The 27,887-nt window shown below is 38.2% G+C and overlaps 1 protein-coding gene across 7 annotated transcripts in view; it reads left to right on the top strand.

The window, feature by feature from the left end:
* The window catches only part of shisa6b (shisa family member 6b), a 101,947-nt gene extending 78,594 nt beyond the window's left edge, over positions 1-23,353 (top strand). Inside the window, exons 5-9 of one of the 7 annotated variants that reach the window (XM_058060976.2) lie at positions 3,946-4,008; positions 4,986-5,006; positions 12,905-13,057; positions 19,341-19,444; positions 21,327-23,353. In XM_058060976.2, coding sequence (XP_057916959.2) covers positions 3,946-4,008; positions 4,986-5,006; positions 12,905-13,057; positions 19,341-19,444; positions 21,327-22,184 — 1,199 coding nt within the window. In that variant the 3' untranslated portion in view covers positions 22,185-23,353. The remainder of the gene's footprint in view (positions 1-3,945; positions 4,009-4,985; positions 5,007-12,904; positions 13,058-19,340; positions 19,445-21,326) is intronic. The other 6 variants (XM_058060977.2, XM_058060979.2, XM_078788882.1 and 3 more) reach the window with 6 other exon arrangements.
* Positions 23,354-27,887: the final 4,534 nt, after the last annotated feature.

Below are 27,887 nucleotides of genomic sequence, written 5' to 3' on the forward strand. Positions count from 1 at the left end.
TTCCATACACGCTGCAAATATTGAAACGCATGATACGGGGAGCGACAGGCCCCCCCCACCCCCCCATCCTCTTGTCATTCGTGTGAAAGATGTAAATGGATGTTTCAGCAGTTGCCTCTAATGCATTTTTAAACAGGCACAGCAACAGATAGCAAATGAAGTGTCACAAACGCAACTCTGCGATCGCAGTCCCCCCCAATCTATCTGTCCCTCTTCTCGTGCCGACGTACAAAACCGACAACGATAGCCATGCACGTATTCCTACACACCGCCGAGAATAGCTGTCATTCATCAACTTCCTTGGAGCAATGGGCTTTCTAAAGTCGCCCATCTTTCATCTAAAGCACCTCCGCGCGGCCGCGTCCAGCTCAGCTGGCGCTGCACTAGCGGTCGCCCTGCACAGTAGGACAATGGATGATTTAGAGATACGCTTGTTTACTCTGAGTGCGAATTACGGTAAAGCAACTGTGCTTCCCATATGACAATACAGCAGAGTGCTGGTGTTGATTAGACTGGTGCCATGCATACAAAGAAGCCATGAGTCTTTGAGTCAGACTTTGCACAATTCCCAATGTGGAACATACCAGTGTTTTTCAACCTTTTTTGAGCCACGGCATGTTTTTTACATTGGAAAAATCTTGTGGCACACCACTAACCAAAAATGTTACAAAATGTCACCACGACCTCACACGTGCATCAATAAGTCTATCGGAGGAACAAGGCAGGTGTTGCCACACATGACCAATATTACATTGCTCTGCCAGTCTTTACACCACAGACACTCCACAGTAGCCATGTTTTTACATTACCAGTTTTTCTCTTTCCAAATGACCTTTCAGGAAACAATGGTATCCATAGAAAGGAATATTCCAATCTCTTGTCTACATGCACCGTGAAAATCAACCAGAATAGTCAATAGGGCATGCCCAGTAAAACGTAAACATCAACATCACGTGATTCCCTGAGTTTTTCTTTCTTTCTTTGTTGGAATAACTCTGTATTGTCAGTTTTTCGTCTGTCCAGTCTTGAAATTTAGTTTGAATCAAAAACAAACTTTGCTTAGTCCAGTGCCGATCGCTCGCCTCCATTTTTTAAAACTGAAGAACGTCTGGATCTGCGTGTTACGTCCTATCTGAGCATAAAATTTATAAATTTAAACAGGAAAAGATCAAATTCAATCTTGCTAATATTTTATAATTAAACTCGGGACATGTTATATAGATATATATTTTCTTTTTTAATAAAAGTATAGAAGGGTTTAGATTCTTTTTCACAGATGGCGGTAATGCATACGAAAGCTGCTTGCCAACCGCCAATAAACAACAGAAGAAGAAAAACACCACAAAGAAGAAGAACGCACCCTGATAAATTTCCGTACAAGATCCCTCAATCGGATTGGTTAAAGGAATATTCCATCCCTGTTCAATTCTTTCCGTTTGAGCAAATATACCAAATGCAATTGGAATATTTGGGTCCATATATTCATGGCTATTGACATAATATTTGCAAATGATTATTAATCAATGTTAATTATAAAAAGTGATATTGGATAATTCCTCACGGCACATCTGACGGTTTCTCAAGGTACACTAGTGTGGTTGAAAATCACTGGAATATACAGTATCCAACAGTAACAAGATGACAAAAACATAAGAATATACAAGAAGATGGAGGAACGGGGGGCGGGGGGGGGGGCTTACCGAGATATAAATGCCACATTTTTATTGCTTTCTGAAGTTGATGTGTTTCGCCCGGTATTTAAGAAACCCAGCAGGGACAATCAAACATTATTCAATTTCCTGAGATCAGTCAGGCCATTTTGTTTTCTACATTTATCTTAGAATTAATTGATTTTGTTTCCAGTTTGGTGATAACAGCCGGAGCTATAAAGTGGTACATGAGCTTGATGGCCAGTCTAAATCATCACTGTCAATGCTCTGCTTTATTTTAAACCGTTGCTACGTTTTAATACTTGCTAAAATCATAGATTGTCAAAACATCCGATGCATCAAACCTGGACTTGGATGTCGAAACAATGCATGTTTTTTTTTTTTTTTTGCATGCCACCGACTTTCCCTTTACTGTCCATAATTGCTCAGCAGGGACTATGCTACAAAAACAGAAAACACAAATGGTCTAAAACCTAAAACACACAAACAACCCTAAACACATCCCACAGGAAAATGCTGCGCTTTAACACAAATTCAGCAAATGCCAAAAAAAAACTGTAAAAAGTTGGAATTAAAAAGTCAGTTCCAGACTATACATATACATATATATACACACTACCGCTCAAAAGTTTGGGATAACTTGGACATTTTATTGTCCAGTCTGAGATTTGGCTTTTTCTTGGCAATCCTGCCATGAAGTCCAGCATCCTGAAGTCGGCGCTTCACTGCTGATACTGACACTGGTGATTGACGGCTACTATTTAGTGCAGCTGCCAGGTGACGACCTGTGAGGCGTCTTTGTCTTAAACTACACACTCTCAGATATTTGTCTTCTTGCACAGTTGTGCAGCGTTTTTCTGTCCTTGTTAGACCCAGTTTGTGCTGCTCTCTGAAGGGAGTAGTTAACAGCATGGTAAGAGATTTTAGTTTTAGTTTAGATTTTTTAGATGGGTTTTCTAATCATGTATTAGCCTTATAATATGATGAACTTGGATTAGCAGCCTTGCCAGGAGATTGATGCAGAGGACTGACAGTTTTTGATAGTAAAAATGTAGATCTTTCTTTGAAAATCATCTGATTCATTTTCATTGTTTGTGAAATGTAAAAAAATGTTTGTGAAATGAAAAAAAAAATTGTGAAATGCATGAAAATATGTTTTTCTTTGGAAAACTAAGACATTTGCAGGTAATGGTAATGGCTTAATTTCATTTGAACATGCATCAGATTACAATTGAGTGCATCCCATAATCAGTTCATAGTTCCACATGTCCAAAAGGAGTAGGAAGAAGCAAAGCTTATTAAATCCTACCCCTCCATCTGGTACTTTTACAATCAGTAACTGTTACATTTGTTCACTTCCTGCTTTCCATAATACACTTTAAGTTTTTTTTTTTTTAATAATGTACCTCGTACCGAAGTACAAGGTGATATGAACTATATCAGCAAGTTGAAGTATTTGTGATTTTAGAAATAAGGAGTTAGTATGTTCTCTGTAGGCGGCATTATGAATTATCCTTACTGACCTTTTTTCTATAAGTTCTATGTTGTTCTGCAAGATTTCTGTCATGAATGTGTTTTGGGTGTTGTGTGAGGTTTGGGTATATGTTGCATTCTTCTTTTGCATTTGTTTTTGATCCTACAGCATTTAAACTCATAGAGAACTTTCACTCCAAGCATTGCATACAAAAGCCAAATAAATAAAAGGCTGCTGGGATGCTTTAATATTACTTTGCAGAGTTATTGTCGCATTATTTCATTGCCTACCAAATTGTGTATGCATTAAGGCACCGTATTCAGACAGGAAATGAATAGATTTTTGAAGGTTTTGCATTACTGTGCCTGTTTTTTTTTCTATGAAAACCTTGTTTGCATGACACATCTTTTTAAACGTTTCTTTCTTGTAGCCTCTGACCTTGGCTCTGCTTTATGTGACCTTGCCTTGCCCAGATCCACACATCCTGCTTTTCTTATCATATTTATTTTGTTTCATCATCATGATTGCAGAAAGTAATCATGGTTATAAAGGGATACATTACACCTAAATGGTATGACAGTGTCAATTATGCAAATTCTGCAGTCACGTGGCATTTTTTTTACAATAGATACAATGCAATTTCTACACTTAGATACAACTACAATCGATAAAAAAATAAAACACTGGTAAAAACATCCCTGTCATAATCACCCTCATGCTTTAATTCTCTGTATTATGATTGATACAGAGCATTTTCTCCATGAACACTGAACAGATCTTCCGTTGCTTTTGTCATTGCAGGTACCCATCAGCACAACTATAACCATGTGGCTCTAGGTAGCCCCATACGCACACCAAAGAACGGTAAGACAAACTAGTGGGGGAGGGCAGTGTTCATACGAGTTACCGACCTAACTAGAGTGCTTCACGTGGATTTGTAGAAAAAAACATTTCCACGTTTTTCTTGAACTGAAAAGATCCTTTATTAATTTGGAGAACTGTATTATTCCCGTCTCAGAGTTATAAGCAGGAAGCAGTCACTGACTATTTTGGGAAAAAAATACGGTAATTGGCTTAAGGTCGACTTGTCCGTTTGGTTGACAACTGCAACGCTGCATGAACAAACGTTATCAAAGCAACCTCATACATCTCGGTTTTATTTATTTCGTTTTATCAAAGCCGTCACTCAGTTCTTTGTCCTAACAGTTATTATTGTCAGGACTGGTCACTAATTGGCTGATGGAGCATGTTGAGGAAAGAAGACCACGACTGTGACTATTGTCAACATTCCAAAAATCCCTAGTGGAATTCCTCAAGCACAAAGCTGAACAGAGCTTATTTTAGAATATTTAAAGTGTTTTTGTGGGTTAGAATATTTGGTCAATGTCATGATTGATTGTGTGATGATTGGGAAATTGACCATCCCTCAATTTTAGATGCAAAAAGATTTTGACTTTTGAAGGTTTTTGGATTTTTACTCGGCAAAAAATTACTTGGTTAAGATCCAGCAGTGCAAAATGTAAAATCTTGCAGTTTTTCAGCTGGTTTTAACATTTGATCAGGTGTGTGTATTCATATCCGGTATATATACAGTCCTATAATAATGGGGCGACTACTAACAGGCTTCAAATCAAATCACTATTGCAAGTCCACTACCAAGACCCCCCAGTGAACTGTGACAAACACACAATAGCATCTCACAGATACTTTTTATATTTTTACATTTTTGACAGAGGACCTTCTTTGCAAGCCATTTTGAATGTAAAGCAGCTTTTGTCCTTGTCATCGTCAGCATGACACTGATCTTGTTTTTTTTTTTTTTTTTTTTCTGGTTTTGTTAGCCCACCGATCGTTGAGGCGTGGTAAGTTGAACAACAATCCCCTTTGTTGTGTTCCCATACACCATTATTCTTTTTGTTATCAAACTCATAAAAAACATGTTCTACTACGTGGACATGGAGGCATAAACTCCTAAAAACACCAGGTTCTTTGTGTAATGTGCAAGTTAGGTCGCCCCGTTCCTCTCTACTGGACAATGCGGGCACACTTTTTTGTCTAATCCACTTGTGACTGTCCATTGGTGTTTCAACGGGAATGCGAGTCTTCCCAAACAATGACGGAAAATGGTTTTCCTGGCTTCTTCTTCACTAGCCAAAGGCTGAGCTGCACTGGAGTTGTTGTGTGCCTCACTTTTAATTTGTACTAATGTGCCAATGTACTGCACTGAAGGATATGTACCAAAGAAATCAAACTACAAATACATTTCTTGTACCATTACCCCCCTCATACATACCATTTGGGCTATATATTAGGCAATATATTTCTTCAAAAAGTTGTCAATTGGCAAAAAAAAAATTGTTGTGTCATCTTATAAAACAGAAAAGAAAACAAATCTCTTCATGTAATCCGGAGTGCTTGTATGATGTGGGATCAGGGCGCTGTGGGGTCCATTACATCTCCTGCAGGATTCATTCTTCTTATTTGATGGTGCTTCTTGCTAATCCGCCTGCGTGCCTTTGCCACATTTTCAGATTGCACACAATGAATTGGGGATGAGGATTTTTCACAGCAGCACATTTGTGCATTCGGTTGGTATGGCTTTTTAACGGCGAAAACGGAAAAAAGATTTTGGAAATTCTTCACATGTGTATGTTTGCCTGAGAGACATCCCGAGATAGTCACATGACTGTCACATGACAGCACTCCCAATGTTTCCTCTGGTCCTGTAGGGATGTCATGAATTCAAGTCAAGCACAAAGTCAGCCGATACCAATTAGAACCTTTTTTTTCCTGAATATTTTGACTTTACTCTAAATTGTTTTTCGTCTGTTTTTTGCATTTTTGCATCTTGAAAATATTTTAGTTTTTTTCCTGCAAATTTTCTTTCAGTAAATATAACCTTATTTCCATGATATTTTAACTTTACTCTCATAATACTAACTTTTTCTGCCTAATTTACCAATTTTTATTATATAATCTTTATACGACTAAGATGACATTATCTGTCCTCATAATATTTTAACTTTAGTCTCATAATGCTAACTTTTTCTGACTAAATTTCCAAAAGGTGTTTTTTTCTTATAATATTATGACTTAATTTTTTTCTTTAATATTTCATCTTTATACGACTAAGATGACATTATCTGTCCTCATAATATTTTAACTTTGCTCTCATAATGCTAACTTTTTCTGCCTAATTTTCCAAAATGTGTTTTTTTCTTATAATATTATGACTTAATTTTTTTCTTTAATATTTCATCTTTATACGACTCATAAATATTCATAAATATTCAAATATTCATAATATTTGAACTTTACTCACATAATACTAACTTTTTTTGCATAATTTTCCAAAATGTGTTTGTTTCTGATAATATTATGACTTTATTTTTTTCTTTAATATTTCATCTTTATACTACTAAAATGACATTATCTGTCCTCATAATATTACGATGTTGTAAAATTACAACTCAGCCGCAAGCCACAAATGGCCCCCGGGCTGCACTTTGGACACCCCTGCCTAATTTTCCAAAATGTGTTTGTTTTTTTACAATATTATGACTTAATTTTTTTCCTTAACATTTAATCTTTATATGACTAAGATAACATTATCTGTCCTCATAATATTTTAACTTTACTCTTTCCAACATGCTTGTTTCTTATAACATTATGACTTAAATTTTTTGTTAATATTTCATCTTTATACGACTAAGATGACATTATCTGTCCTCATAATATTAACTTTTTCTGCCTAATTTTCCAAAATGTGTTTTTTTCTTATAATATTATGACTTTTTCTTTAATATTTGATCTTTATACTACTAAGATGACATTATCTGTCCTCATAATATTACAATCTTGTAAAATTACAACTCAACCGCAAGCCACAAATAGCCCCCGGGCTGCACTTTGGACACCCCTGGGTTAAAGCCACTCTTTGTGTGGTCAGTGGAAGTGATCGATATTGAAATGGAGAGCAGGACAGTTTGTACAGCTTCGGTAAAATCATCCCTTATTGATGCAGACACACGCATCCTTCCGGCTCTCACTACCCCCCCGTTGCCAGCCCCCCCACCCTCCGCCATCCTTGCAAAGCTTTTCTGCTCATTTCACTCAGCTATTTTCTTCCCTTGTCGTCATTCCGCTACGGCCTCATCCTTTTTTAAACTGTCCTTATCTCCATCTTCTTCCCGTTTTATCCGGTCATCGGAGGCTGGTCTGGAGCCGCACCCATGACTGCTGCAAGCTGACATGGGGGAGCCAGATAGAGCAAGCGCGAGTGGGGAAAATGAGAGTAAACAGACCAGAAAGAATTAAGGAGCAAAAGTGGGTGGCAGCATGGTCGGCTAGATAAGACCGACAGAGCATGTAAACCCGGCATTGGACGTTGGAGCACAGATATGTGAGTTTGTGGGAAGGAGTGATAAAGAGAAAGATGAGAGTGGGCTTTGGTCCAGTATCCTTCCTTGTGTCCTTCTTCCTGGCATCACATCACGCTGCTTCCAGCCAGAGCAGGCGTTGCTCCCTGATCACATGACAGCGCTGTCACAAAAGCAGGGTCACTCTCCAGGCTCACATCTGTTGTTTGTTGTCGCTTATCTGTTTGTGTTTCCTTTCATCTTTTGGACCAGTCTTTTCTCCCGTAGCGTCTTGTCATTTGTCCAATCCGCCCTGCAGCAAACACACACTGACTTTCCTGATATTTGATGACCTTTGACCGCAATCCAATCCCGGCCACTGTCGCTTTTACACCTGCAACCATTCCCCAAGGATGAACATACAGTACGTGTATATTAGGGTGCATCAAATGTGAATGGAAAATTTTAAATTCATACTATAAATTTGGCTGGCATTCCATTTTTTTCTGATGAACATAAAAATGTCATTTGCAAAATTTTGAGGAAATCCATTGAGATTTAGGGGTGCCACCTCACGCATAAACTTTTGTAAAATTTCAGAAAATGTGCAATTTCTAGTCTAATTGCCAAAAAGTTGACGTGGAAATGTTGAGTACAATGAACTTCTATACAGCATCATTTTCTATAGGGTTATCAAAGGGGGCCCAGACCAAAGACCAAGCTGCGACTGCTAGTCTGAAAGGAACTGGTTGTTGTGTGCCTAAAATAATAAATGGACAAGTGTATATCACATTATGTAGTACTACAGTACTACTCTCAATAAATATGAGGCATCAGTAATACTGTCTACTCTATATTACTGTTGTTGATGTTATGCTTGCTCAGCTATTAGCTAACTGTCATTAGCAAACTGTAGCTAATGTTAGCTACAGTAGAGGCAATGAGCACTAAACAGTGCCTAAAATCATAAATGGACAAGTATATATCACTTTATGTAGTACTACAGTACTACTCTCAATAAATATGAGGCATCAGTAATACTGTCTACTCTGTATTACTGTTGTTGATGTTATGCTTGCTCAGATATTAGCTAACTGTCATTAGCAAACTGTAGTTAGCTAATGTTAGCTACAGTAGAGGCAATGAGCACTAAACAGTGCCTAAAATAATAAATGGACAAGTGTATATCACTTTATGTAGTACTACAGTACTACTCTCAATAAATATGAGGCATCAGTAATACTGTCTACTCTATATTACTGTTGTTGATGTTATGCTTGCTCAGCTATTAGCTAACTGTCATTAGCAAACTGTAGCTAGCTAATGTTAGCTACAGTAGAGGCAATGAGCACTAAACAGTGCCCAAAATCATAAATGGACAAGTATATATCACTTTATGTAGTACTACAGTACTACTCTCAATAAATATGAGGCATCAGTAATACTGTCTACTCTGTATTACTGTTGTTGATGTTATGCTTGCTCAGCTATTAGCTAACTGTCATTAGCAAACTGTAGCTAGCTAATGTTAGCTACAGTAGAGGCAATGAGCACTAAACAGTGCCTAAAATCATAAATGGACAAGTGTATATCACTTTATGTAGTACTACAGTACTACTCTCAATAAATATGAGGCATCAGTAATACTGTCTACTCTATATTACTCTTGTTGATGTTATGCTTGCTCAGCTATTAGCTAACTGTCATTAGCAAACTGTAGCTAGCTAATGTTAGCTACAGTAGTGGCAATGAGCACTAAATACCTATAAATATGACAACAAATCATTCAAATTACAAAGACAAAACCACAAATTTGCTAGTAATATGTAATAAGAGTATATATACCAACAAAAACATAAATATCACCTTAGAGTTCTTGAGCTGCAGTCTTTGCTGACCTCAAATCTCCATGGCGACCATTGAACTGTTCACCACTTTATTCCACAAAAACAGATGTATGGTGGCACCCCTAAATAATCATGTATCCCTTGGATTAGTGTAATGACCCATGGACCCTTGGCCTACATTATTAGTCAAACAGATTGAAATATGTAGTATTCTGGTGACTACACACCACACTTACATTAACTAACTCAGCCATGGATGCAGAGTGGAAAAAAAAAGTTTTCCTCCCCTTCCGTGTGGAAGTGGTAAAAACTTCTATAACTCTAGCAAAGACAGGAAGTCCCATGGTTGCTCGATACCGTCCTTTTTCACTGATATCAGCCGATACCAATTAGAACTTTTTTTCCTGAACATTTTGACTTTACTCTAAATTGTTTTTCGTCTGTTTTTGCATTTTTGCATTTTCAAAATATTTCAGTTTTCTTCCTGCAAATTTTCTTTCAGTAAATATAACCTTATTTCCATGATATTTTAACTTTACTCTCATAATACTAACTTTTTCTGCCTAATTTTCCAATTTTACTATATAATATTTCATCTTTATACGACTAAGATGACATTATCTGTCCTCCTAATATTTTAACTTTACTCTCATAATACTAACTTTTTCTGCCTAATTTTCCAAAATGTATTTTTTTCTTATAATATTATGACTTTATTTTTTTCTTTAATATTTCATCTTCATACTACTAAGATTACATTATCTGTCCTCATGTAAAACATGTACATTATTAGTCAAACAGATTGAAATATGTAGTATTCTGGTGACTGCATTGGTGAGACATTATCTTACATTAACTTAACTTGCATGTCAGCCATTGATGCAGAGTGGGGAAAAAAAGTTTTCCTCCCCTTCCATGTGGAAGTGGTAAATTATTGTCTTCTTACTCTGTCCTTCTTTCCCACTCCGTCAGCTGAATTTGCACAGAAATTAGTTCCTGAATCCTTTTGTGTTCCTTCATATGTACGTGCCATTAGCCACGTTTACATGAGGAGTTTTTCTCTTTCCGAATGGAATCTTTCCGAATGACCTTTCCGAAAGCAATGGTATACATGGAAAGGAATATTCCAATTGCATGTATACATGCGCCGCTATACATGCGCTCATCGTTGTGCATTGTTTGAGGTCCTTACTCAATCCATTCTATAGTTTGATTCCACATACTGAAATGCTATGGCTTTTTAACGTAGTCCTAGCATTGAAGTGTTTCAAATGTAGTTCTTCCCTGAGATCATATTTCTCCTCTCTTGTAGAGAAGTATTGGATGACATTTTTAGCTAATTGGTTATTTTTAGCCTTATGCATTATTTTAGCTGTTTGAAGATGAACTATATCAGCAAGTTGAAGTATTTGTGATTTTAGAAATAAGGAGTTAGTATGTTCTCTGTAGGCGGCATTATGAATTATCCTTACTGACTTTTTTGCAGTACATTTGTATGTTGGATTGCAAGGTTTGCAAGGTGTCTTTCTGTGTAAATATCCAATATTATAACATAAACACCTGGGACTTGTAGACAAGTTTGGCATAGAGGAATAAAAAATACATCTATATTTAAATTTTGGTGATGCAGATTACATTCAGGTGCGCTCAATAGTCCGGGAAGGTGAGTTATGGTAGGTGATATATGATCATAAGACATTACAGTAGGGAAGTAGTGTGGATTATGTAGACGCAGCATTTTAGAAAGCCTTTCTCTCTCGAACATACCACCGGTAGCTGCTGCCCCAGATGGAAGCGCGATTGTAGCGTGTGCTGACAACCACGCTAAAGACTACTACTACATTCCATCAGTTCAATCCATCATCTTTCATGATCTCATTTGTGGTGCGTACTAATAAATATGAATAAGTATGAGCCGTATTACTGTGCTTAAGGCTGGCTTATGCTTCAATGCATTTAATTTATTAGCTTCCATTGTCGTAGCGAACTATGGCAATTAAGGAGAGACAGGGAGGGTTATTAAAGCTAAAGCTGATCTAATAAAATCAGGTGTTATTATTGCAAATGTTGATCTAAAATCGGAGGAGAACATGAATAAACTTGCAGGAGGGTAACGAGGGCAGAAAAATCAAGGCTTTATTGGAGTTTTATTGGCGTCTCAATGACTCACATTTTTCCACTATTGAGGTGTGGACTCGAACGATAACATCAGTGAATTTACTGTAAATAAAAACAAACCATTCATATCCTGAAAAAGTGTTTAAAAAAACAGCAAAAAGTGCCAGGTTAGCTTATGCTTCAATGCATTTAACTTATTATTATTATTATTATTATTATTATTATTATTATTATTAAAGCTAAAGCTGATCTAATAAAATCAGGTGTTTTTATTGCAAATGTTGATCTAAAATCAGAGAAGAACATGAATAAACTTGCAGGAGGGTAACGAGGGCAGAAAAATCAAGGCTTTATTGAAGTTTTAAGACTCACATTTTTCCACGATTCAGGTGTGGTATCGAACGATAACATCAGTGAATTTACTGTAAATAAAAACAAACCATTCATATCCTGAAAAAGTGTTTAAAAAAACAACAAACAGTGCCAGGTTAGCTTATGCTTCAATGCATTTAACTTTTATTATTATTATTATTATTATTATTATTATTATTATTATTATTATTATTATTATTATTATTATTATTATTATCATTATTATTAAAGCTAAAGCTGATCTAATAAAATCAGGTGTTTTTATTGCAAATGTTGATCTAAAATCAGAGAAGAACATGAATAAACTTGCAGGAGGGTAACGAGGGCAGAAAAATCAAGGCTTTATTGAAGTTTTAAGACTCATATTTTTCCACGATTCAGGTGTGGTATCGAACGATAACATCAGTGAATTTACTGTTAATAAAAACAAACCATTCATATCCTGAAAAAGTGTTTAAAAAAACAACAAACAGTGCCAGGTTAGCTTATGCTTCAATGCATTTAACTTATTATTATTATTATTATTATTATTATTATTATTATTATTATTATTATTATTATTATTATTATTATTATTAATAATAATAATATTATTATTATTATTATCATCATTATTATTAAAGCTAAAGCTGATCTAATAAAATCAGGTGCTTTTATTGCAAATGTTGATCTAAAATCGGAGGAGAACATGAACATCAAGGCTTTATTGAAGTTTTATGACTCACATTTTTCCACTATTCAGGTGTGGTATCGAACGATAACATCAGTGAATTTAATGTAAATAAAAAGAAACCATGCATATCCTGAAAAAGTCTTTAAAAAAAACAACAAAGAGTGCCAGGTTAGCTCCCTGCAAACATAACTGTCAAACTAAAAACCTTTACAGCCATCTTTACTCGTGCGCCTCGCTGGCTGCGCTCGCATGGTGGTTGCTGACAGTCTCATCACGTTTTTTTTTTTGTTTTTTTTTTCAACTTGGAAAGTCGTGGGAAGGAAGAAGCCAGCACTGCCCATTTCTTTTTCCCTCCCACCCCTGTGTCTGTATGTGTATGTACGTGTCTCTAGAAAACAATCGGATAAGTGGCATCCTGACCTCGCAGACGGAGCCCTACGACCTGTCTTTTTCACGCTCCTTCCAGAGCCTGTCCCAACTGCCACCCTCCTACGAGGCGGCCATCAAAGCCGACCTCAACCGCTTCTCGTCCCTGAAGAAACTGAGTAGGTCCAAGTTCACTGCACTAATGCAAGAGCGGGATCCCCGATCATGATGATGATGATGATATATGTCATCATATAGATATTACAGAGAAGGTTTGCCTTAATCCTGATGAAAATGATTGTCCTGCCATAGCAGGGATATTTTTTTGGCGCACTCATTTCCAGAAAAAAAACTGTTCACTTTGTGAATACAGTGGAACCTCAACTGCACACGTGAAAATGTTCCATACTTCCACCTTTTGTGTGACTATAAAGGTGTACTCGTGTTCCAAATTTTGGTTTCATATTCATCTCAGAAGTTCCACTGTATAGAAAATGAGATTTTAGTAAGTGAAAAAAAACATTCACTACATACACAATCTTAAATATTGTACACCGGAGAAAGAAGAATGAAGTGGTTATTGGTAAGGAGGGTCACAAGATCTCGGGAAAAATTAGGATTTCTCGTTCAGAAAATAATCCTATGGGCACCAGGCCTGAGAAGATCATAAATAAATTCATCACACAAGAAATGAAAATGATTATTTTACCGCCCTGCGTACTTTGGCATGTGCATGTGTGTTTGTTTTCCTCATCTCGCGCCTCCAAATGAGCTGGAAAAGAGTTCACTCTGCGCATTGGTTTCAGCACCGGTGTTGTTCCTCCGTAGAACAACGGCATGAACGGAGTGAGCCCTTTTACAGTCATACAGCCAAATCAAAGATTAGTTTAGTAGTAATAAGTGTGGCACTTGTAAGGGAAAACCAACGCAGAAGAAACAAATATGTTCAGTCTAAACCTCAGCAACTTCTTATAAAACAAGTACTGCAAAGCATGCTGGGAGCTGGCATCGCTCTCAATATTTGATGCAGGTGAATTGACCTTGAGACAACTGGCTTTGAGACCTGACTGCTGGCTATGAAAATGACTTCTCTGCCTTACCGAGGATATTTTTGTGAGAAATACGCATCAAAATGTTCAGTTTGTGACTACAGTTGAAGCTCATAGGACTGACTAAAGATAGTCTGGGATTCTAACGTCGGATCTTGTGATCTGTCGTGACATCACACATGAGAATAGCCACGTTTACATGAGGAGTTTTTCTCTTTCCGAATGACCTTTCCGAAAGCAATGGTATACATGGAAAGGAATATTCCAATCGCGTGTCTACATGCACCGCTATAATCAACCAGAATAGTCAATGGGGCATGCCCAGTAAAGCGTAAACACCAACATCACGTGATACCGACTTCCTCGAGTTTTTCTTTCACTTGTTGGAATAACTCCGTATTGCCAGTTTTTCCTTCATCCAGTCTTGAAATTTAGTTTGAATCAAAAACAAACTTTCCACAGCAGTCCAGTGCCAATTGCTCACCTCCATTTTTTTTCTAAATCGAGGAACGTCTCGAACTGCGTGTTACGTCATATCTCAGCATTCGCTGAAAGAACGCACCCGGGAACAGGAAAAGATAAAGTTCAATCTTGCTAATATTTTATAATTAAGCTCGGCACATGTTTTATATAGATATGTATTTTCTTTTTTAATAAAACTGGACTTGTGAATGAAAGAGAGAGGCTGACAACATGTATGATGAAAGAATTTTGAGGCCATTAAAGACGACATGAGTGGTTTTACTTGGTAGGTTACTGTTTAACTTGTCAGCGGGTACAAGATACCTCAATCGGATTGAGGAAAGGAATATTCCACTCCCGTAAATCCGATTATATATTCATTCGGATCGGCACTTTTCTTTTCGGAATGAGGTGTATACAAAGGTTACATTCTTTACGTTTGAGCAAATAACCCGAATGGAATTGGAATATTTGGGTCCATGTAAACGTGGATAATGAAAGAGAGAGGCTGACAACATGTATAACGAAAGAATTTTGAGGCCATTAAAGACGACATGAGTGGTTTTACTTGGTAGGTTACTGTTTAACTTGTCAGCGGGTACAAGATACCTCAATCGGATTGGGGAAAGGAATATTCCACCCCTGTGAATCCGATTATATATTCATTCGGATTGGCACTTTTCTTTCGGAATGAGGTGTATACAAAGGTTACATTCTTTCCATTTGAGCAAATAACCCGAATGGAATTGGAATATTTGGGTCCATGTAAACGTGGCTAATGAAAGACAGAGGCTGACAACATGTATGATGAAAGAATTTTGAGGCCATTAAAGACAACATGAGTGGTTTTACTTGGTAGGTTACTGTTTAACTTGTCAGCGGGTACAAGATACCTCAATCGGATTGGGGAAAGGAATATTCCACCCCTGTGAATCCGATTATATATTCATTCGGATTGGCACTTTTCTTTCGGAATGAGGTGTATACAAAGGTTACATTCTTTCCGTTTGAGCAAATAACCCGAATGGAATTGGAATATTTGGGTCCATGTAAACGTGGATAATGAAAGACAGAGGCTGACAACATGTATAACGAAAGAATTTTGAGGTCATTAAAGACGACATGAGTGGTTTTACTTGGTAGGTTACTGTTTAACTTGTCAGCGGGTACAAGATACCTTAATCGGATTGAGGAAAGGAATATTCCACCCCTGTGAATCCGATTATATATTCATTCGGATTGGCACTTTTCTTTGGGAATGAGGTGTATACAAAGGTTACATTCTTTCCGTTTGAGCAAATAACCCGAATTGAATTGGAATATTTGGGTCCATGTAAACGTGGATAATGAAAGAGAGAGGCTGACAACATGTATGATGAAAGAATTTTGAGGCCATTAAAGACAACATGAGTGGTTTTACTTGGTAGGTTACTGTTTAACTTGTCAGCGGGTACAAGATACCTCAATCGGATTGGGGAAAGGAATATTCCACCCCTGTGAATCCGATTATATATTCATTCGGATCGACACTTTTCTTTTCGGAATGAGGTGTATACAAAGGTTAGATTCTTTCCGTTTGAGCAAATAAACCGAATGGAATTGGAATATTTGGGTCCATGGAAACATGGCTAATGTTTCAGAACAGGAAAGAAAAGCATCTGGAACCCCAGCATGTGATTTAAGATAAGAGTAAAACTTTGTTCTGTACACAACTTGAACTTTATGAAGTATTTGTATTTAAAAGAAATGTATTATCTTGCCCAACTGGGAACCAAAATCCCCCGAAATGAGCCGGATGAGGCCCTTAAAGCAGATGTAAAACGTGTACGTCTGATATTCTGCTCGGGTGCATATTTATATTTCTTATGCGCTAACTCCAGGATTCCCAATCAGCTTTTCAATAACTGCAAAACCACCTTGAATCTGAAAAAGTGCTTTTCAAAGTATTTACTGTATTCAGCTAAACAAAAATATTACGAGCTTGGAAACCGTAGTCTTCCGTTTCCGTTTCTGACTAATGCTCTCTAATCGTACAATCAAGCCCAGATCCGTATCGATTTGGTGGCGCTTTGCCGGCTTTCAGAGCACAATGTGACCTAATCTCATGACACTATTAAAAGTGGAACACAAATATTCCTTAAGGCATGTGTAATTTCATCTTTCCTGCCTCACTTCACTGCTGGCTTGCAGCGAAGTGGGGGGGGGGGGGGGACATCTCCACACGACTTCCATCAGGTCTCACACTTTTTTTTTAGCAAAATGACAAGTTAGAGCGATACAATTGTTTACGACGCCAGATTTTTTTTTTTATTATAAATTATATATTTAAAAAAATATATTAAATATCAAGAGTGCCTGCAGATGATTCTAGACATAAGGCGGTGTCTTTGAGGCATCCTCACATCTGCTTCCAGAACAGCAAAATGCCCCCCAGTTGCTTTTTTTTGGTCCCACGGTGTCTTAGTGTTGGGAAGGAAAGGGAAAGGAAGATGAGGCTGTTTTATTGTTGGGGGCATAATAAACAAGAATAATACAAATTGCTGATTAACCCATAAGAACGATGGGAGACCAGGTGGAACACAAAGTGTATAAAATATTCTAAAATTGTACAAATACATGTGTGATGTTACATTGTTCAATAACTAAACCATGAATGTACTTTGAACGGAAGCAAAGTTTTTTTGTTTTATATGAATTTATCAAAGAAATACAGTTGAACCTCGGTTAGAGTCTGCCCCGGTTAGCATGTTTTTCAGTCAAGGTGGAAAATTTACACCAATCTCTAGTTAGCGTATAATATGTCCAACTGTGTTATTAATGTGTGTTTTTTTTTTGTCCTTCCATTTAATGTCCTTGACGTTTTTGTTGTTTTACAATTCTAGTTTTACATGCAAATGACAATTCTAAATGCATATAAATTATGGATGAAAGAAAAATATAAATAAAAATTTAATTTCTACATTATTAATTGTTTTCTGCATGTAAAACTATAAATGTGAACTATAATAACGTGTTTTAAATTTTACTTTTAAGAAAGTGTGCTACCAGCCCCGCCTCCACCCATTGCGACAATGACTGTATAAGGCTTTATATGCTACACTATATAGAATCTTGTATACTCTGCTTGTGCCAGTGTTCTATGGCACAAATGTACTAAGGTGCAGAAACCAATGCATACATAAGGCAATATAATAATAAAAATATCAAGTTCATTATCGTTTATTGTGTGATTAATAAAAAAAAACATTTTCAATATAGGTGCACCTTCTGGAATGAATTATTGACACTAACCAATAGGTTTGTGTATAATATTTATTGAATTAAATAATGGTCCATACTTACAAAATTGATATCCATTGACATTAAATATTTTCAAATAGTTTTATGTTTTTGTGTTGTTTTTTTGTTTGTTTGTTTTTTTTTTAGCATTCTGCCTCCCACAACCCCATAGTCTTGCCTACTTGGGGATATGTGTGCTTTTTTACATGTTTAAAAATACTGTAAGAATACCACTTTTGTAAAATTGGCCCCTTTTTTTTTTTTAGAATGTATCAAATTATTCTGTTCAAAATATAACGTTTTTTTGTGTGTCCCGTCAAGCCATTGGGGCAGATATTATTGTTGATCTAAATGCCCTTAAATGCTAAACAGGTTTGCTTTGTGTGAGGAAAAGGTGTAAGCTACAACTTTCCTGTGCTATGAAATTTTATTTGCCGTTATTTGATGTTTTTGTTATGCAAATTTGGAGCGGCCGGACCGGAGCACGAAGAAACACAGAAAAGAAGAAGAAGAGAAACAGGGTTGGGGGGTAGAGACAGTGACAAACAGGACTGCATCAGTTAAATGTCAAATAGTATAATATTGCGTTTTTGAATGGTATCTTGAACCCGTGATCCTGTGGTGTACCACAAAAAGATTTGCATGGAACCAGGGTTCCATTTTCATATTTTAAAACACCTGACAGCAACTCTCATGACGTGTAGGTTCCATGTATGTCGCCATGGGTTCTTATGGGTTAAACGCAAATGACAGAAAGACACATTGTTCCTGCACCGGATGGTATACAGTGCATAACAGAGTGCATTATTTAGTAATACTGTTCATGGGTGTGATGGGCGTATTATGCATGAGAAAGCAACATCTTGTTATTATATCTCATTATGAATCGATTTGCGGCATGCAGACGTGACTCGCTGCTGAAAGGGACTTTCGGGCGGGGGGGGGGGGGGGGGGTAGTCGTCTTGACAGGTGGCGTGAACCACACACGTAACGTATAGCTCACACTCAAAAGGTCGTCTATGAATTTTCAATAAGGCGACGTCTGCTCCGTTATGTCTTCCGCCCGTTTTAAATTACACCAAGTCGCCGACTCTGCAAGATGATTAAACACTCTTGTCAGCACTCAAAATCACACACAAAATAGAAAAAAAATAATGTCTTTGGTTTGGAATAATGGATGTTTCCATTTTGAAAGGTTTTGAAGGTTTTGTATTTGCTTGACTAAAATATATGCATGACATACGTACGTAGTATATATGGGTGGCATGATGTTGTTGCTACACTGCATTATCAATCACTGTCTTGGAAAGCATTGTGGTCCAAATGTATGTATGTCCATGATAAAATCCTATTCAAAAGCATGTATGCCATTTTACAGTGATACAGTTTAGCATGTACTTCATATCTATGTGATACCACAATGTTCTACTTCCCTGTGAATTTCCCCCCCACAGCCGGTTTCCCAATCTGGACATGTGTGCCTGGCATGTAATAAACTGTCATGACAATTCACTTAGTAGTCCACAAGCTTGTAAGCGGGATGGCCTGTTTTCCGCCATCAAACAAAAACCTCCCCTCACTTGATCTTGCCTTGTTTTTCAGCACCGAGCTTTTCCGTCTGAACAGCTTCTTCAAGCTCTTGTTTCTGTTTTTTTGTCCCTCCTCTCTGCAGCAGATAAAGAAGTGGAAGACTACTATACTCGTAAGCGCCATCTGCCTGACCTGGCAGCAAGAGGGACTCTTCCCCTGCATGTTCTCAAAATGAGTCAGGACCAGGTGGGTAAATCATCTTCTTATCTTGTCATCTTTGCTTATTTGCATGCTTATTTTGCAACCAGTCTTTCATATCATCCTGGTTTAAACCCATCCATACGTCAATTTTCCGGGTACGGGTCATGGGAGCACCCGTCTCAGTTAGGAAGTCCAGACTTCCTTTTCTAGTTCCATCTGGAAGACACTAAGGCATTCCCAGGACAGCCATGAGACATAACCCCTCCAGCGTGTCTTAGGTCTTCTCTCAACTGGGCATGCCCAGAAAACATCCTTAGCCACTTGTCGCTTCCATCCATAATCTCGGTCTTTCGGTCACAACCTAAAATTCATGACCATCGGGAGGTGGGAACATAGATCGACCAGTAAATTGAGAGCTTTGCCTTCCGGCTTGGGTTTGGCTCTGGCTTACCCATGACGGGTACGGCAACTGGATTACTGTGGACGTAAACGTTTATATTTACAGTAACATCAAGAAGTCACCTCTTTACTGACCTTGCTGACCTTAGAAATTAGAAATCCAGAGAACAACTTTATGTTGTTTACCCTGGACTGGTCGGCAGCCAATCACAGGGCACAAATAGACAAACAACCATTCACACTCACATTCATACCTATGGACAATTTGGAGTGGCCAATTAACCTAGCATGTTTTTGGAATGTGGGAGGAAACCGGAGTACCCGGAGAAAACCCACGCATGCACGGGGAGAACATGCAAACTCCACACAGAGATGGCCGAGGGGGGAATTGAACTCAGGTCTCCAAGCTGTGAGGTCTGTGCGCTAACCACTCGACCGCCTTGCAGCCGAGACTTAATTTATTAAGAATAAAGTTATTGTGTTTTAAGTTACTAAAACACAGTTACTAACTGAGTTACTCCACTACAAAAGTAAGTAGTTACCAGTAAAAGTAACACAAGACGTGGACAAAGTTTTTTTTCGGGGGACATAGTACATTTTACCTTTGACCTCAACAAGGTTAAAGTAGTGTCAGTACTTCCTTTTGGCAAACGCTGTCTTCTCACTAGAGTCCTCGTCGCTCGCCATCTCTCGTGATGCTCTATCGCACTCTAAACACCCGCCCACCCAAGTTCTCTGATTGGCTGAAGACGCAATTTTACTAAACCTTAGCCAACCCTCATTGCTTATGTGGTTATCCTCCACCCAATCCCCCGCACTGCAGATTAGTTATGAAGTCGGTGATATATTTTTAGGCTGCTTCAGTAACAGGGTGTCAAAAATAGGTAATGGCGTTATGCTGACAGTAAAAGTAATAAGTTAGATTACCCGTTACCCAAAAAAAGTTAGTAAAGCCGTTATTTTAGACGCCGTTATATCACTGTTTATAACAAGTATCAGGCTCATCGCTATTAAATATTAAATATATCTAAAGGGCGGTGCATTGCCATCCTTTGATTAGTTGACAGATAATGGTCAATCGAGAAATGGACAAGTATAGCATCTATAGTATAGCATCTATTAAGTCTTTGCACTGTTTAGTGCAAGCAAGTATGGGAGCATTTGGTCGGACCAGAGACGTACATTATGGACTTTGGCGGCATTTCATATGGTGCTTCATTTTCATATTCATCACACATGCATTTAACTTTCAACTGTTTCATGGACACCCCTGCATGAACCTTTGCGACAGAGTGATTATGAGCAGTATTGTTCTGTCCAGTTCTGTACCATCTCATGATCGCTGGCATCAGCTTGTGTTCTCATCACCGATTGTTACTTCTTCCTGAGCTAAGTCGTTTCTGGCTAGCAGAGTACAAAATAATGCAGGATTTTGACACTGACCGAAAATCGGAAATTGAAATGTCCAGCATAAAAACAAACCTAAGTCATTTTATTCTGCTCTGTCCTCTTGAATTATGCTAAACAGCATCGGGAACAACAGCCACAGCTTCAGAGCCAAGCCCCACAGTCCTCCATCTCACAGGTGCCTTCCCAGGCGCAGTCCACCCAGCAGCAGTCCCAGCAAAGACAAAGACCCCGGCGTGTCCAGAGAGCCATGTCCCAGGATCGGGTTCTGTCTCCACAGAGAGCCCCGCAACAGGATTACAACACATCCTCGAACGGTATGTCCCCCTACGGAGGTCGGATCCTCTCAGATGAGCAGCTGCTGTCAGCCGAACGTCTTCGATCCCAAGAGCGACTCCTTCCGCAGGACCGCCACACTTCCCAAGAACGCCTGTACACCAAGGATCGTATGTACTCCAAGGACCGACTACTGTCGCAGGATCACCTCTACTCAAAAGACCGCCACTACTCTCAAGACCGACTCTACTCACAAGATCGCCTGTACTCACAAGACCGCCTTCTGTCCCAAGATCCTCTTCTCTCGCCAGACAAGCTGATGATGTCACTGAAGCGCGGCATGGTCAGCAGTGTCTCGGGTGGGTTCTATGGCCTGGACAAGAGCATGTCACGTGCCATCTCGCACACAGACGTCTTCATACCCACCACTCCTCTTATGGATCGTTATACGATGACCAAAATGCACTCCCATCCCAGTTCCTCCAACAACGGCGGAAGTGGAACCGGTGCTGGGGTTCCAGGAGCTGCGTCAACCCCGCATTCAAACACTTTAGCAATGAATCAGACTGTCAACAAGCGGCAGGCGTTCGCCACCAGACGGACTCACACTGTGGAACAACTCCACTACATCCCACAGCATCATCAGCAGCAACAGCAGCCGCAACACTACCGCACGGGCAGCAAGACTGAAGTGACGGTCTAATGACAACCGCGGAGTGCCTGGCACTGCTAGCGCCGCTATGCCATTGGCCGAGGTGGTCAGGTGTGCTTGTGCTCTATTAAGACTAGAACTGTGATGATTTTGTTTTTTCTTTGACTCATTATCCAAAACAAAGAACATCCACAAGCTTACTGAAAAGAGACCGGTAAAACGAGCTACACTGTACACTACATTCAGAGTATTTTGATTCCGGAGTACTCCCTTTGGCTTGCAAATTACTACACTGATATTCTCATGATCATATTCATAACCGGGCTCTAGTCTCATTCTGTGTGTTTTGCAGAAGAAACACTCATCTTTTCAAGTCGTCACTGACCCCCTTTGTCCAGCAAATTTACTGTATGACCTTTTCTGGTAAATCTTAAAGGGCTTTGCACAGTAAAAACCCAAGGGCCAAATTCCTCCTTGACTTGTGATGTGCACCACTACAGCACCGCTGATGATGAGCCTGTAATAACCTTATAAATATATAAATAAATGGACATAAAAAAATATTTGTACAACCTGAGACTCAACGAGAGACGCTATAATGGATGTTATTGGAACTTTATTGGTGCCGCTAAGAGATGTTCAATTTCTGAAAAAAATGATTTAGGTTATGAAGCACAATCATTAGGAAAAAGATCATGATAACATCATCATATTGTTTCAGAACTTTTAGTGATGCCTAGCATTTTTTTGTAAGCAACGATGACAGTGACAGTATATACTGTATGTGTGTATGCGTACATACATACATACTATTTATTATTATTATTATATATACTTTTATTTTGCTTCTAGTAGATGACTGTAAATAAGCTTTATTAGAAACAGTACTTTGGGCTAGTCTGGACTGAATGGACTTTGAATTAGACTGTCTTTTGGAAATAGATTATTTAAAAGAGCAAATAATTATCACTGTTTTGTGAGGTCAGATTAGAAAACCCACTTAACCAAGTATTTGACAGGATAAATGACTATTATACTGTGTGTGTCTTTGCAAAACTCTGTGGGGAGTAAAGGAAGCAATCTGTTGTTGATAACAGATCTACTGTTCAGACTTGGATGTGTAATGTGTTCCATTGACATCACACGAGTTTAACATTATGGACATGGATTATAATGATCTGAGGGACAAATAAAGCATCCATATTTTTCTAAACATTCAATTGATTCAAATTGATTTTGGGATCTGTGTTGTGTATTTTTACAATGAAAAACGCAAACACATATAGACAAACAACCATTCACACCTATGGACAATTTGGAGTCGCTAATTAACCTAGCATGTTTTTAGAATGTGGGAGGAAACCGGAGTACCCGGAGAAAACCCACGGATGCACGGGGAGAACATGTAAACTCCACATAGAAGATGGCCGAGGGTGGGATTGAACCAGGGTCTCCTAGCTGTGAGGTCTGCGCACTAACCACTCGACCACCTTGCAACCGAGACTTAATTTATTAAGAATAAAGTTATTGTGTTTTTTTGTTGTCAGTGGAAGGTGAAACTAATACAATACTTCAAACTGTCAATATACTCTAGATTCTTGTTTTATAGTCTAAATCAGGGGTCTCAAACTCAATTTACTTGGGGGCCACTGGAGCTTGGGTTTTCAGGCCGCATTTATTAAAAACAAAAAAAAACTTTAAAAACTTTGCTTTTCTTTTGTTCCGATTTTCTACAAGAAAAACTCTGATAAAACATTCCACTGTTCTCAAATATCTTACTTTTTATTTTTTTACACAAAATAAGATGAAAAATAAATAAACAAATCAAGAATAAAGAAAATCAATCAATCAGTAATAAATAAATATAATAATAATAAAACAGCAAATAATAAAAACTTAAGAAACCACATATAGTTGGTGGGTAGACAAATATTTTTTTTCAGATTAAAATGAACAAAGCATTATTAGAGCCCTGTAGACATGACAAAACACGACTATAGTCACATTTATACTCTTTTTATTTACAACATATTGCGCAACTGCAGGGTCTTGAGACACATGCTAACTCGCAAACTAGAGAGCTAGCGACCTAAACAGTAGCCTTCAAGTTATTTCCTTTAAACTTAAATAGCCAAAAACTTACCACTTCCACACGGATAGGGAGGATAACTATTAACAGTTATTTAACCTTTAACATGAACATTAATCAAACGTAATAATTTTTTCTGGGTACATGATACCATACAGCATCCATATCAAACTTGCGGTTTTACTATGGTAAAATTTTGTAAAACATGCACAAAAGTCGTTTCGGGAGCTCCAGTGGCACATCGCCCCAATATAAAAATCTAGGTTATAGGTTGGATGTGGACCAGCACTGGCTGACTGAACTGCATTTCAGGACATCCCATCCAGTCATATTTTGCTCATACACTTATTTAGCTTCAGCTGATATTTAGACTCCAGCCTGTGGGCAATCAGGAACAGAATGATCCGGGAGGAGTCTCCATACTCCATTGAGTTGACTTGCAGCTCTACAGCTGTCATATCCAGAGGTGACATCTCACTCTTGACCATAAACTAAGAGGACAGTTTGGAGCTGAGCCGTTTTCCGTCTGTATTTTTAAATGACCATCTGCTGCCATATTTTAAATCAACACATGGGTATCTCTTTTTGAAAAGTTGACTTTTTTTTTTTTGGTTCGTTTTAACCATGTGTCAAAATTATTCTGGTCATAAATGGCTTATTTACTCTTATTATGTCTGCTATATCTCATAGCTCGAGGCTCTAACTTTATTCAGAAGGTCGTAAACAGGTTCTCTATGTTCTACCATGGAATTATTCCATTTATAAAGAAGGAATCCACCTTCACAGAAATCCACTTATCATATTTGACACCAAAACCAATTGATTATTATAAATGAGGAATTACTGTATTACTGATGGTCGGGTATTGAGTCGTTCAAAAGTCGAAAAGACAAGATGGACGCACCATTCTGGTTAGCACTGTAGTTTTCTTTCTAATTTCTCATCAGTTTCTCCTTTCTTTGAGGTGATTGGTTGCAGCCCAGATGCATATCACCTTGATTGGACTCTCCCAAGTATCACCTGAAGGGGACAGGGAGTTAACTGTGTAATTTAGCTTTGTAAATGTACTTAAATGTAACATAAGATATGTAAAATATATTCAGAAATTAAAACTTAAATGAAGTAATATTGAAAAGCTATTGTAGCATAAAGGAGGGGGTAAATGAAATGAAAATGTAAATATGGTACCTTTTATAGAAATTGCCTCACCCTCTCATTGGGGATTTATGGCTGGGCTTTTCACTAGTAAAGTGGTCTGGGTGAATTGTTTGGGGGGTGGGGGGGGGGGGGGGGTCCTCTGTTGCTGGACTGTCCTGTCAAATAAACCTGAAGAGCTCTAAACCCAAAGCCAAACAAACATGTCTGCCACTCTGAGAGTTTTTAATGCACGATATTATAGACACATGCAATCCAGAAAATGATATGTAAATATTACACTTAGGGGGGAAAAGTGGGTTAATAAATTGACAACAAAAGCACAATTAAAAACAACAGATGGAATGATACAGCACTCTACAAGAAGCAATGAAGTCTGTAAAATTAAATAATTAAAAAAAAAAATCCAAAAATTGTTACAACTATAATGATGAAAATGGTAATATTAATGATGATTATAAAAATGGTGATAATAATAACAATAATAATGATAAAGATTATAACAATAATAATAATGATAATAACAATAATAATATTACAATGATAATAATAACTGTGGCATGAATATGATTATGTCTTGCAAAAAAGGGGTAGAAATTTATAAGTTTTGCTTCATTTTAGCCTACTCCTTTTGAGCTTGTGATCAGATAGTTGAATACAAATGTAAATAATGGAAAGTTATATTTTGATTGATGTAAGAAATGTAATGTAATGTTTCATATATTTGCCCAAAAATTAAAAAAAAATTAAAAAAAAGTGTCTGGTGGGCCATTCAGATGCTATAGCTTCCTGGGCTAGTAAGAGGCCATTTTCCAAACTAAAATCTTACAGTAATGCAGCAAAGATCCAGGTCTGGGTCGTGGGGACAGCAGTACCACTAGGGATGCCCATATTTCCCGGTTTTCCTGTGACTATACCCAGGTAAATTTCCAAAATGAAATTCTTTCTCTTGGCTTAGTTTTGGATTGACATCACTCATTCAGATCAGAAGTTGCATTCAAGACACAGTCGGCCATAAGAACACGTTATTGGGATAGTGGTTTTAATGCTGGTAAGTGCATTTTTAGACCTTGTTCAAATTCATGGAAACGTGAGTGTGTGTGTGTATTTGAACAACAATTCACAACACTGTGCGTGCAAACGAAAGACGAGCTATAATGGAATAAGCTTGCCTCTCCAATTCACATTGATCCTCTAAACCCATCAGCATTTAAATGAAAATCTAAATTTCAATCAAAACGCATCTAGCATTAGAGGAGAGGCTGGAACAGGAAAAAGATGTTGACAAGGCAATGCCAGTCTCAGCCTGACAGACACTTCCATTTCCCGGGATGGGGAAGTCCTTGCTATATAATCCACATGCCACTTGAAGCAGTATGTCAAAGGCCAGCAGGCCATTCTGATTCATCTTTTACTTTGTAGCGTTTGAATGCTTCTGTCAGTCTCAGCTTCTGTCTCAGTGGTGGGTGGTGCATTTGGCACCTGGGGTTTCAGTAGGAAAACTGCACTTTTTTTCTCAAATTTACATTTACAAGCCTTAGCCGAGACATAAAAACCACGCCTTTCTCTTTTCTGTGTATTCTAAAGATATACAAACAGCTAAAAAAAAAAGGTAGGTCATAATGCATATAATGGGACACACCTATTCTGCCAACAAAGCCATTATCACAACACAGAAAAAAAATTCAAGTCGGATTTCTGGGCAGCTGTTTTCCACACAGTTGGCTCGTGTGGAAATATAACCCAGCCTTTAGGGTTCAGGCTTAGAGAGTTAGGGTTAAGTGTAGGCTTACAGGTTAGGTTTTGAGGTTAGGGTTAGTCGGGTTAGGTTTTGAGGGTTAGGTTTTGAGGTTAGAGTTAGAGGTTCGAGGCTAAGGCTAAAGGTTAGGGTTATGGGTGAGGCTTAGGTTAGGGTTAGTGTTAGAGGGTTAGGATTAGGGTTAGAGGGTTAGGGTTAGGGTTAGGGTTAGGGTTAGGGGTTAGGGTTAGGGTTAGGGTTAGGGTTAGGGTTAGGGTTAGGGTTAGGGTTAGTGCTAGAGATTAGGGTTAGAGGTTAGGCTTAGTTCTGGAGGTTAGTGTTAGTGTTAGGGTTAGGGTTAGGGTTAGTGTTAGTGTTAGTGTTAGGGTTAGGGTTAGGGTTAGGGTTAGTGTTAGTGTTAGTGTTAGTGTTAGTGTTAGTGTTAGGGTTAGGGTTAGGGTTAGGGTTAGGGTTAGTGTTAGGGTTAGGGTTAGGGTTAGGGTTAGTGCTAGAGATTAGGGTTAGAGGTTAGGCTTAGTTCTGGAGGTTAGGGTTAGTGTTAGTGTTAGTGTTAGGGTTAGGGTTAGGGCTAGGGTTAGGGTTGGGGTTAGGGTTAGAGGTTAGGTTTAGTTCTGGAGGTTAGGGTTAGTGTTAGAGATTAGGGTTAGAGGTTAGAGTTAGTGCTAGAGATTAGGGTTAGAGGTTAGGGTTAGTACTAGAGATTAGGGTGAGAGGTTAGGCTTAGTTCTGGAGGTTCGAGTTAGTGTTAGAG

Source organism: Doryrhamphus excisus, linkage group LG2 (assembly GCF_037039965.1).
Source record: "Doryrhamphus excisus strain RoL-2023G ecotype Guam linkage group LG2, RoL_Dexc_Guam_v1.1, whole genome shotgun sequence".
Taxonomy (NCBI): domain Eukaryota; kingdom Metazoa; phylum Chordata; class Actinopteri; order Syngnathiformes; family Syngnathidae; genus Doryrhamphus; species Doryrhamphus excisus.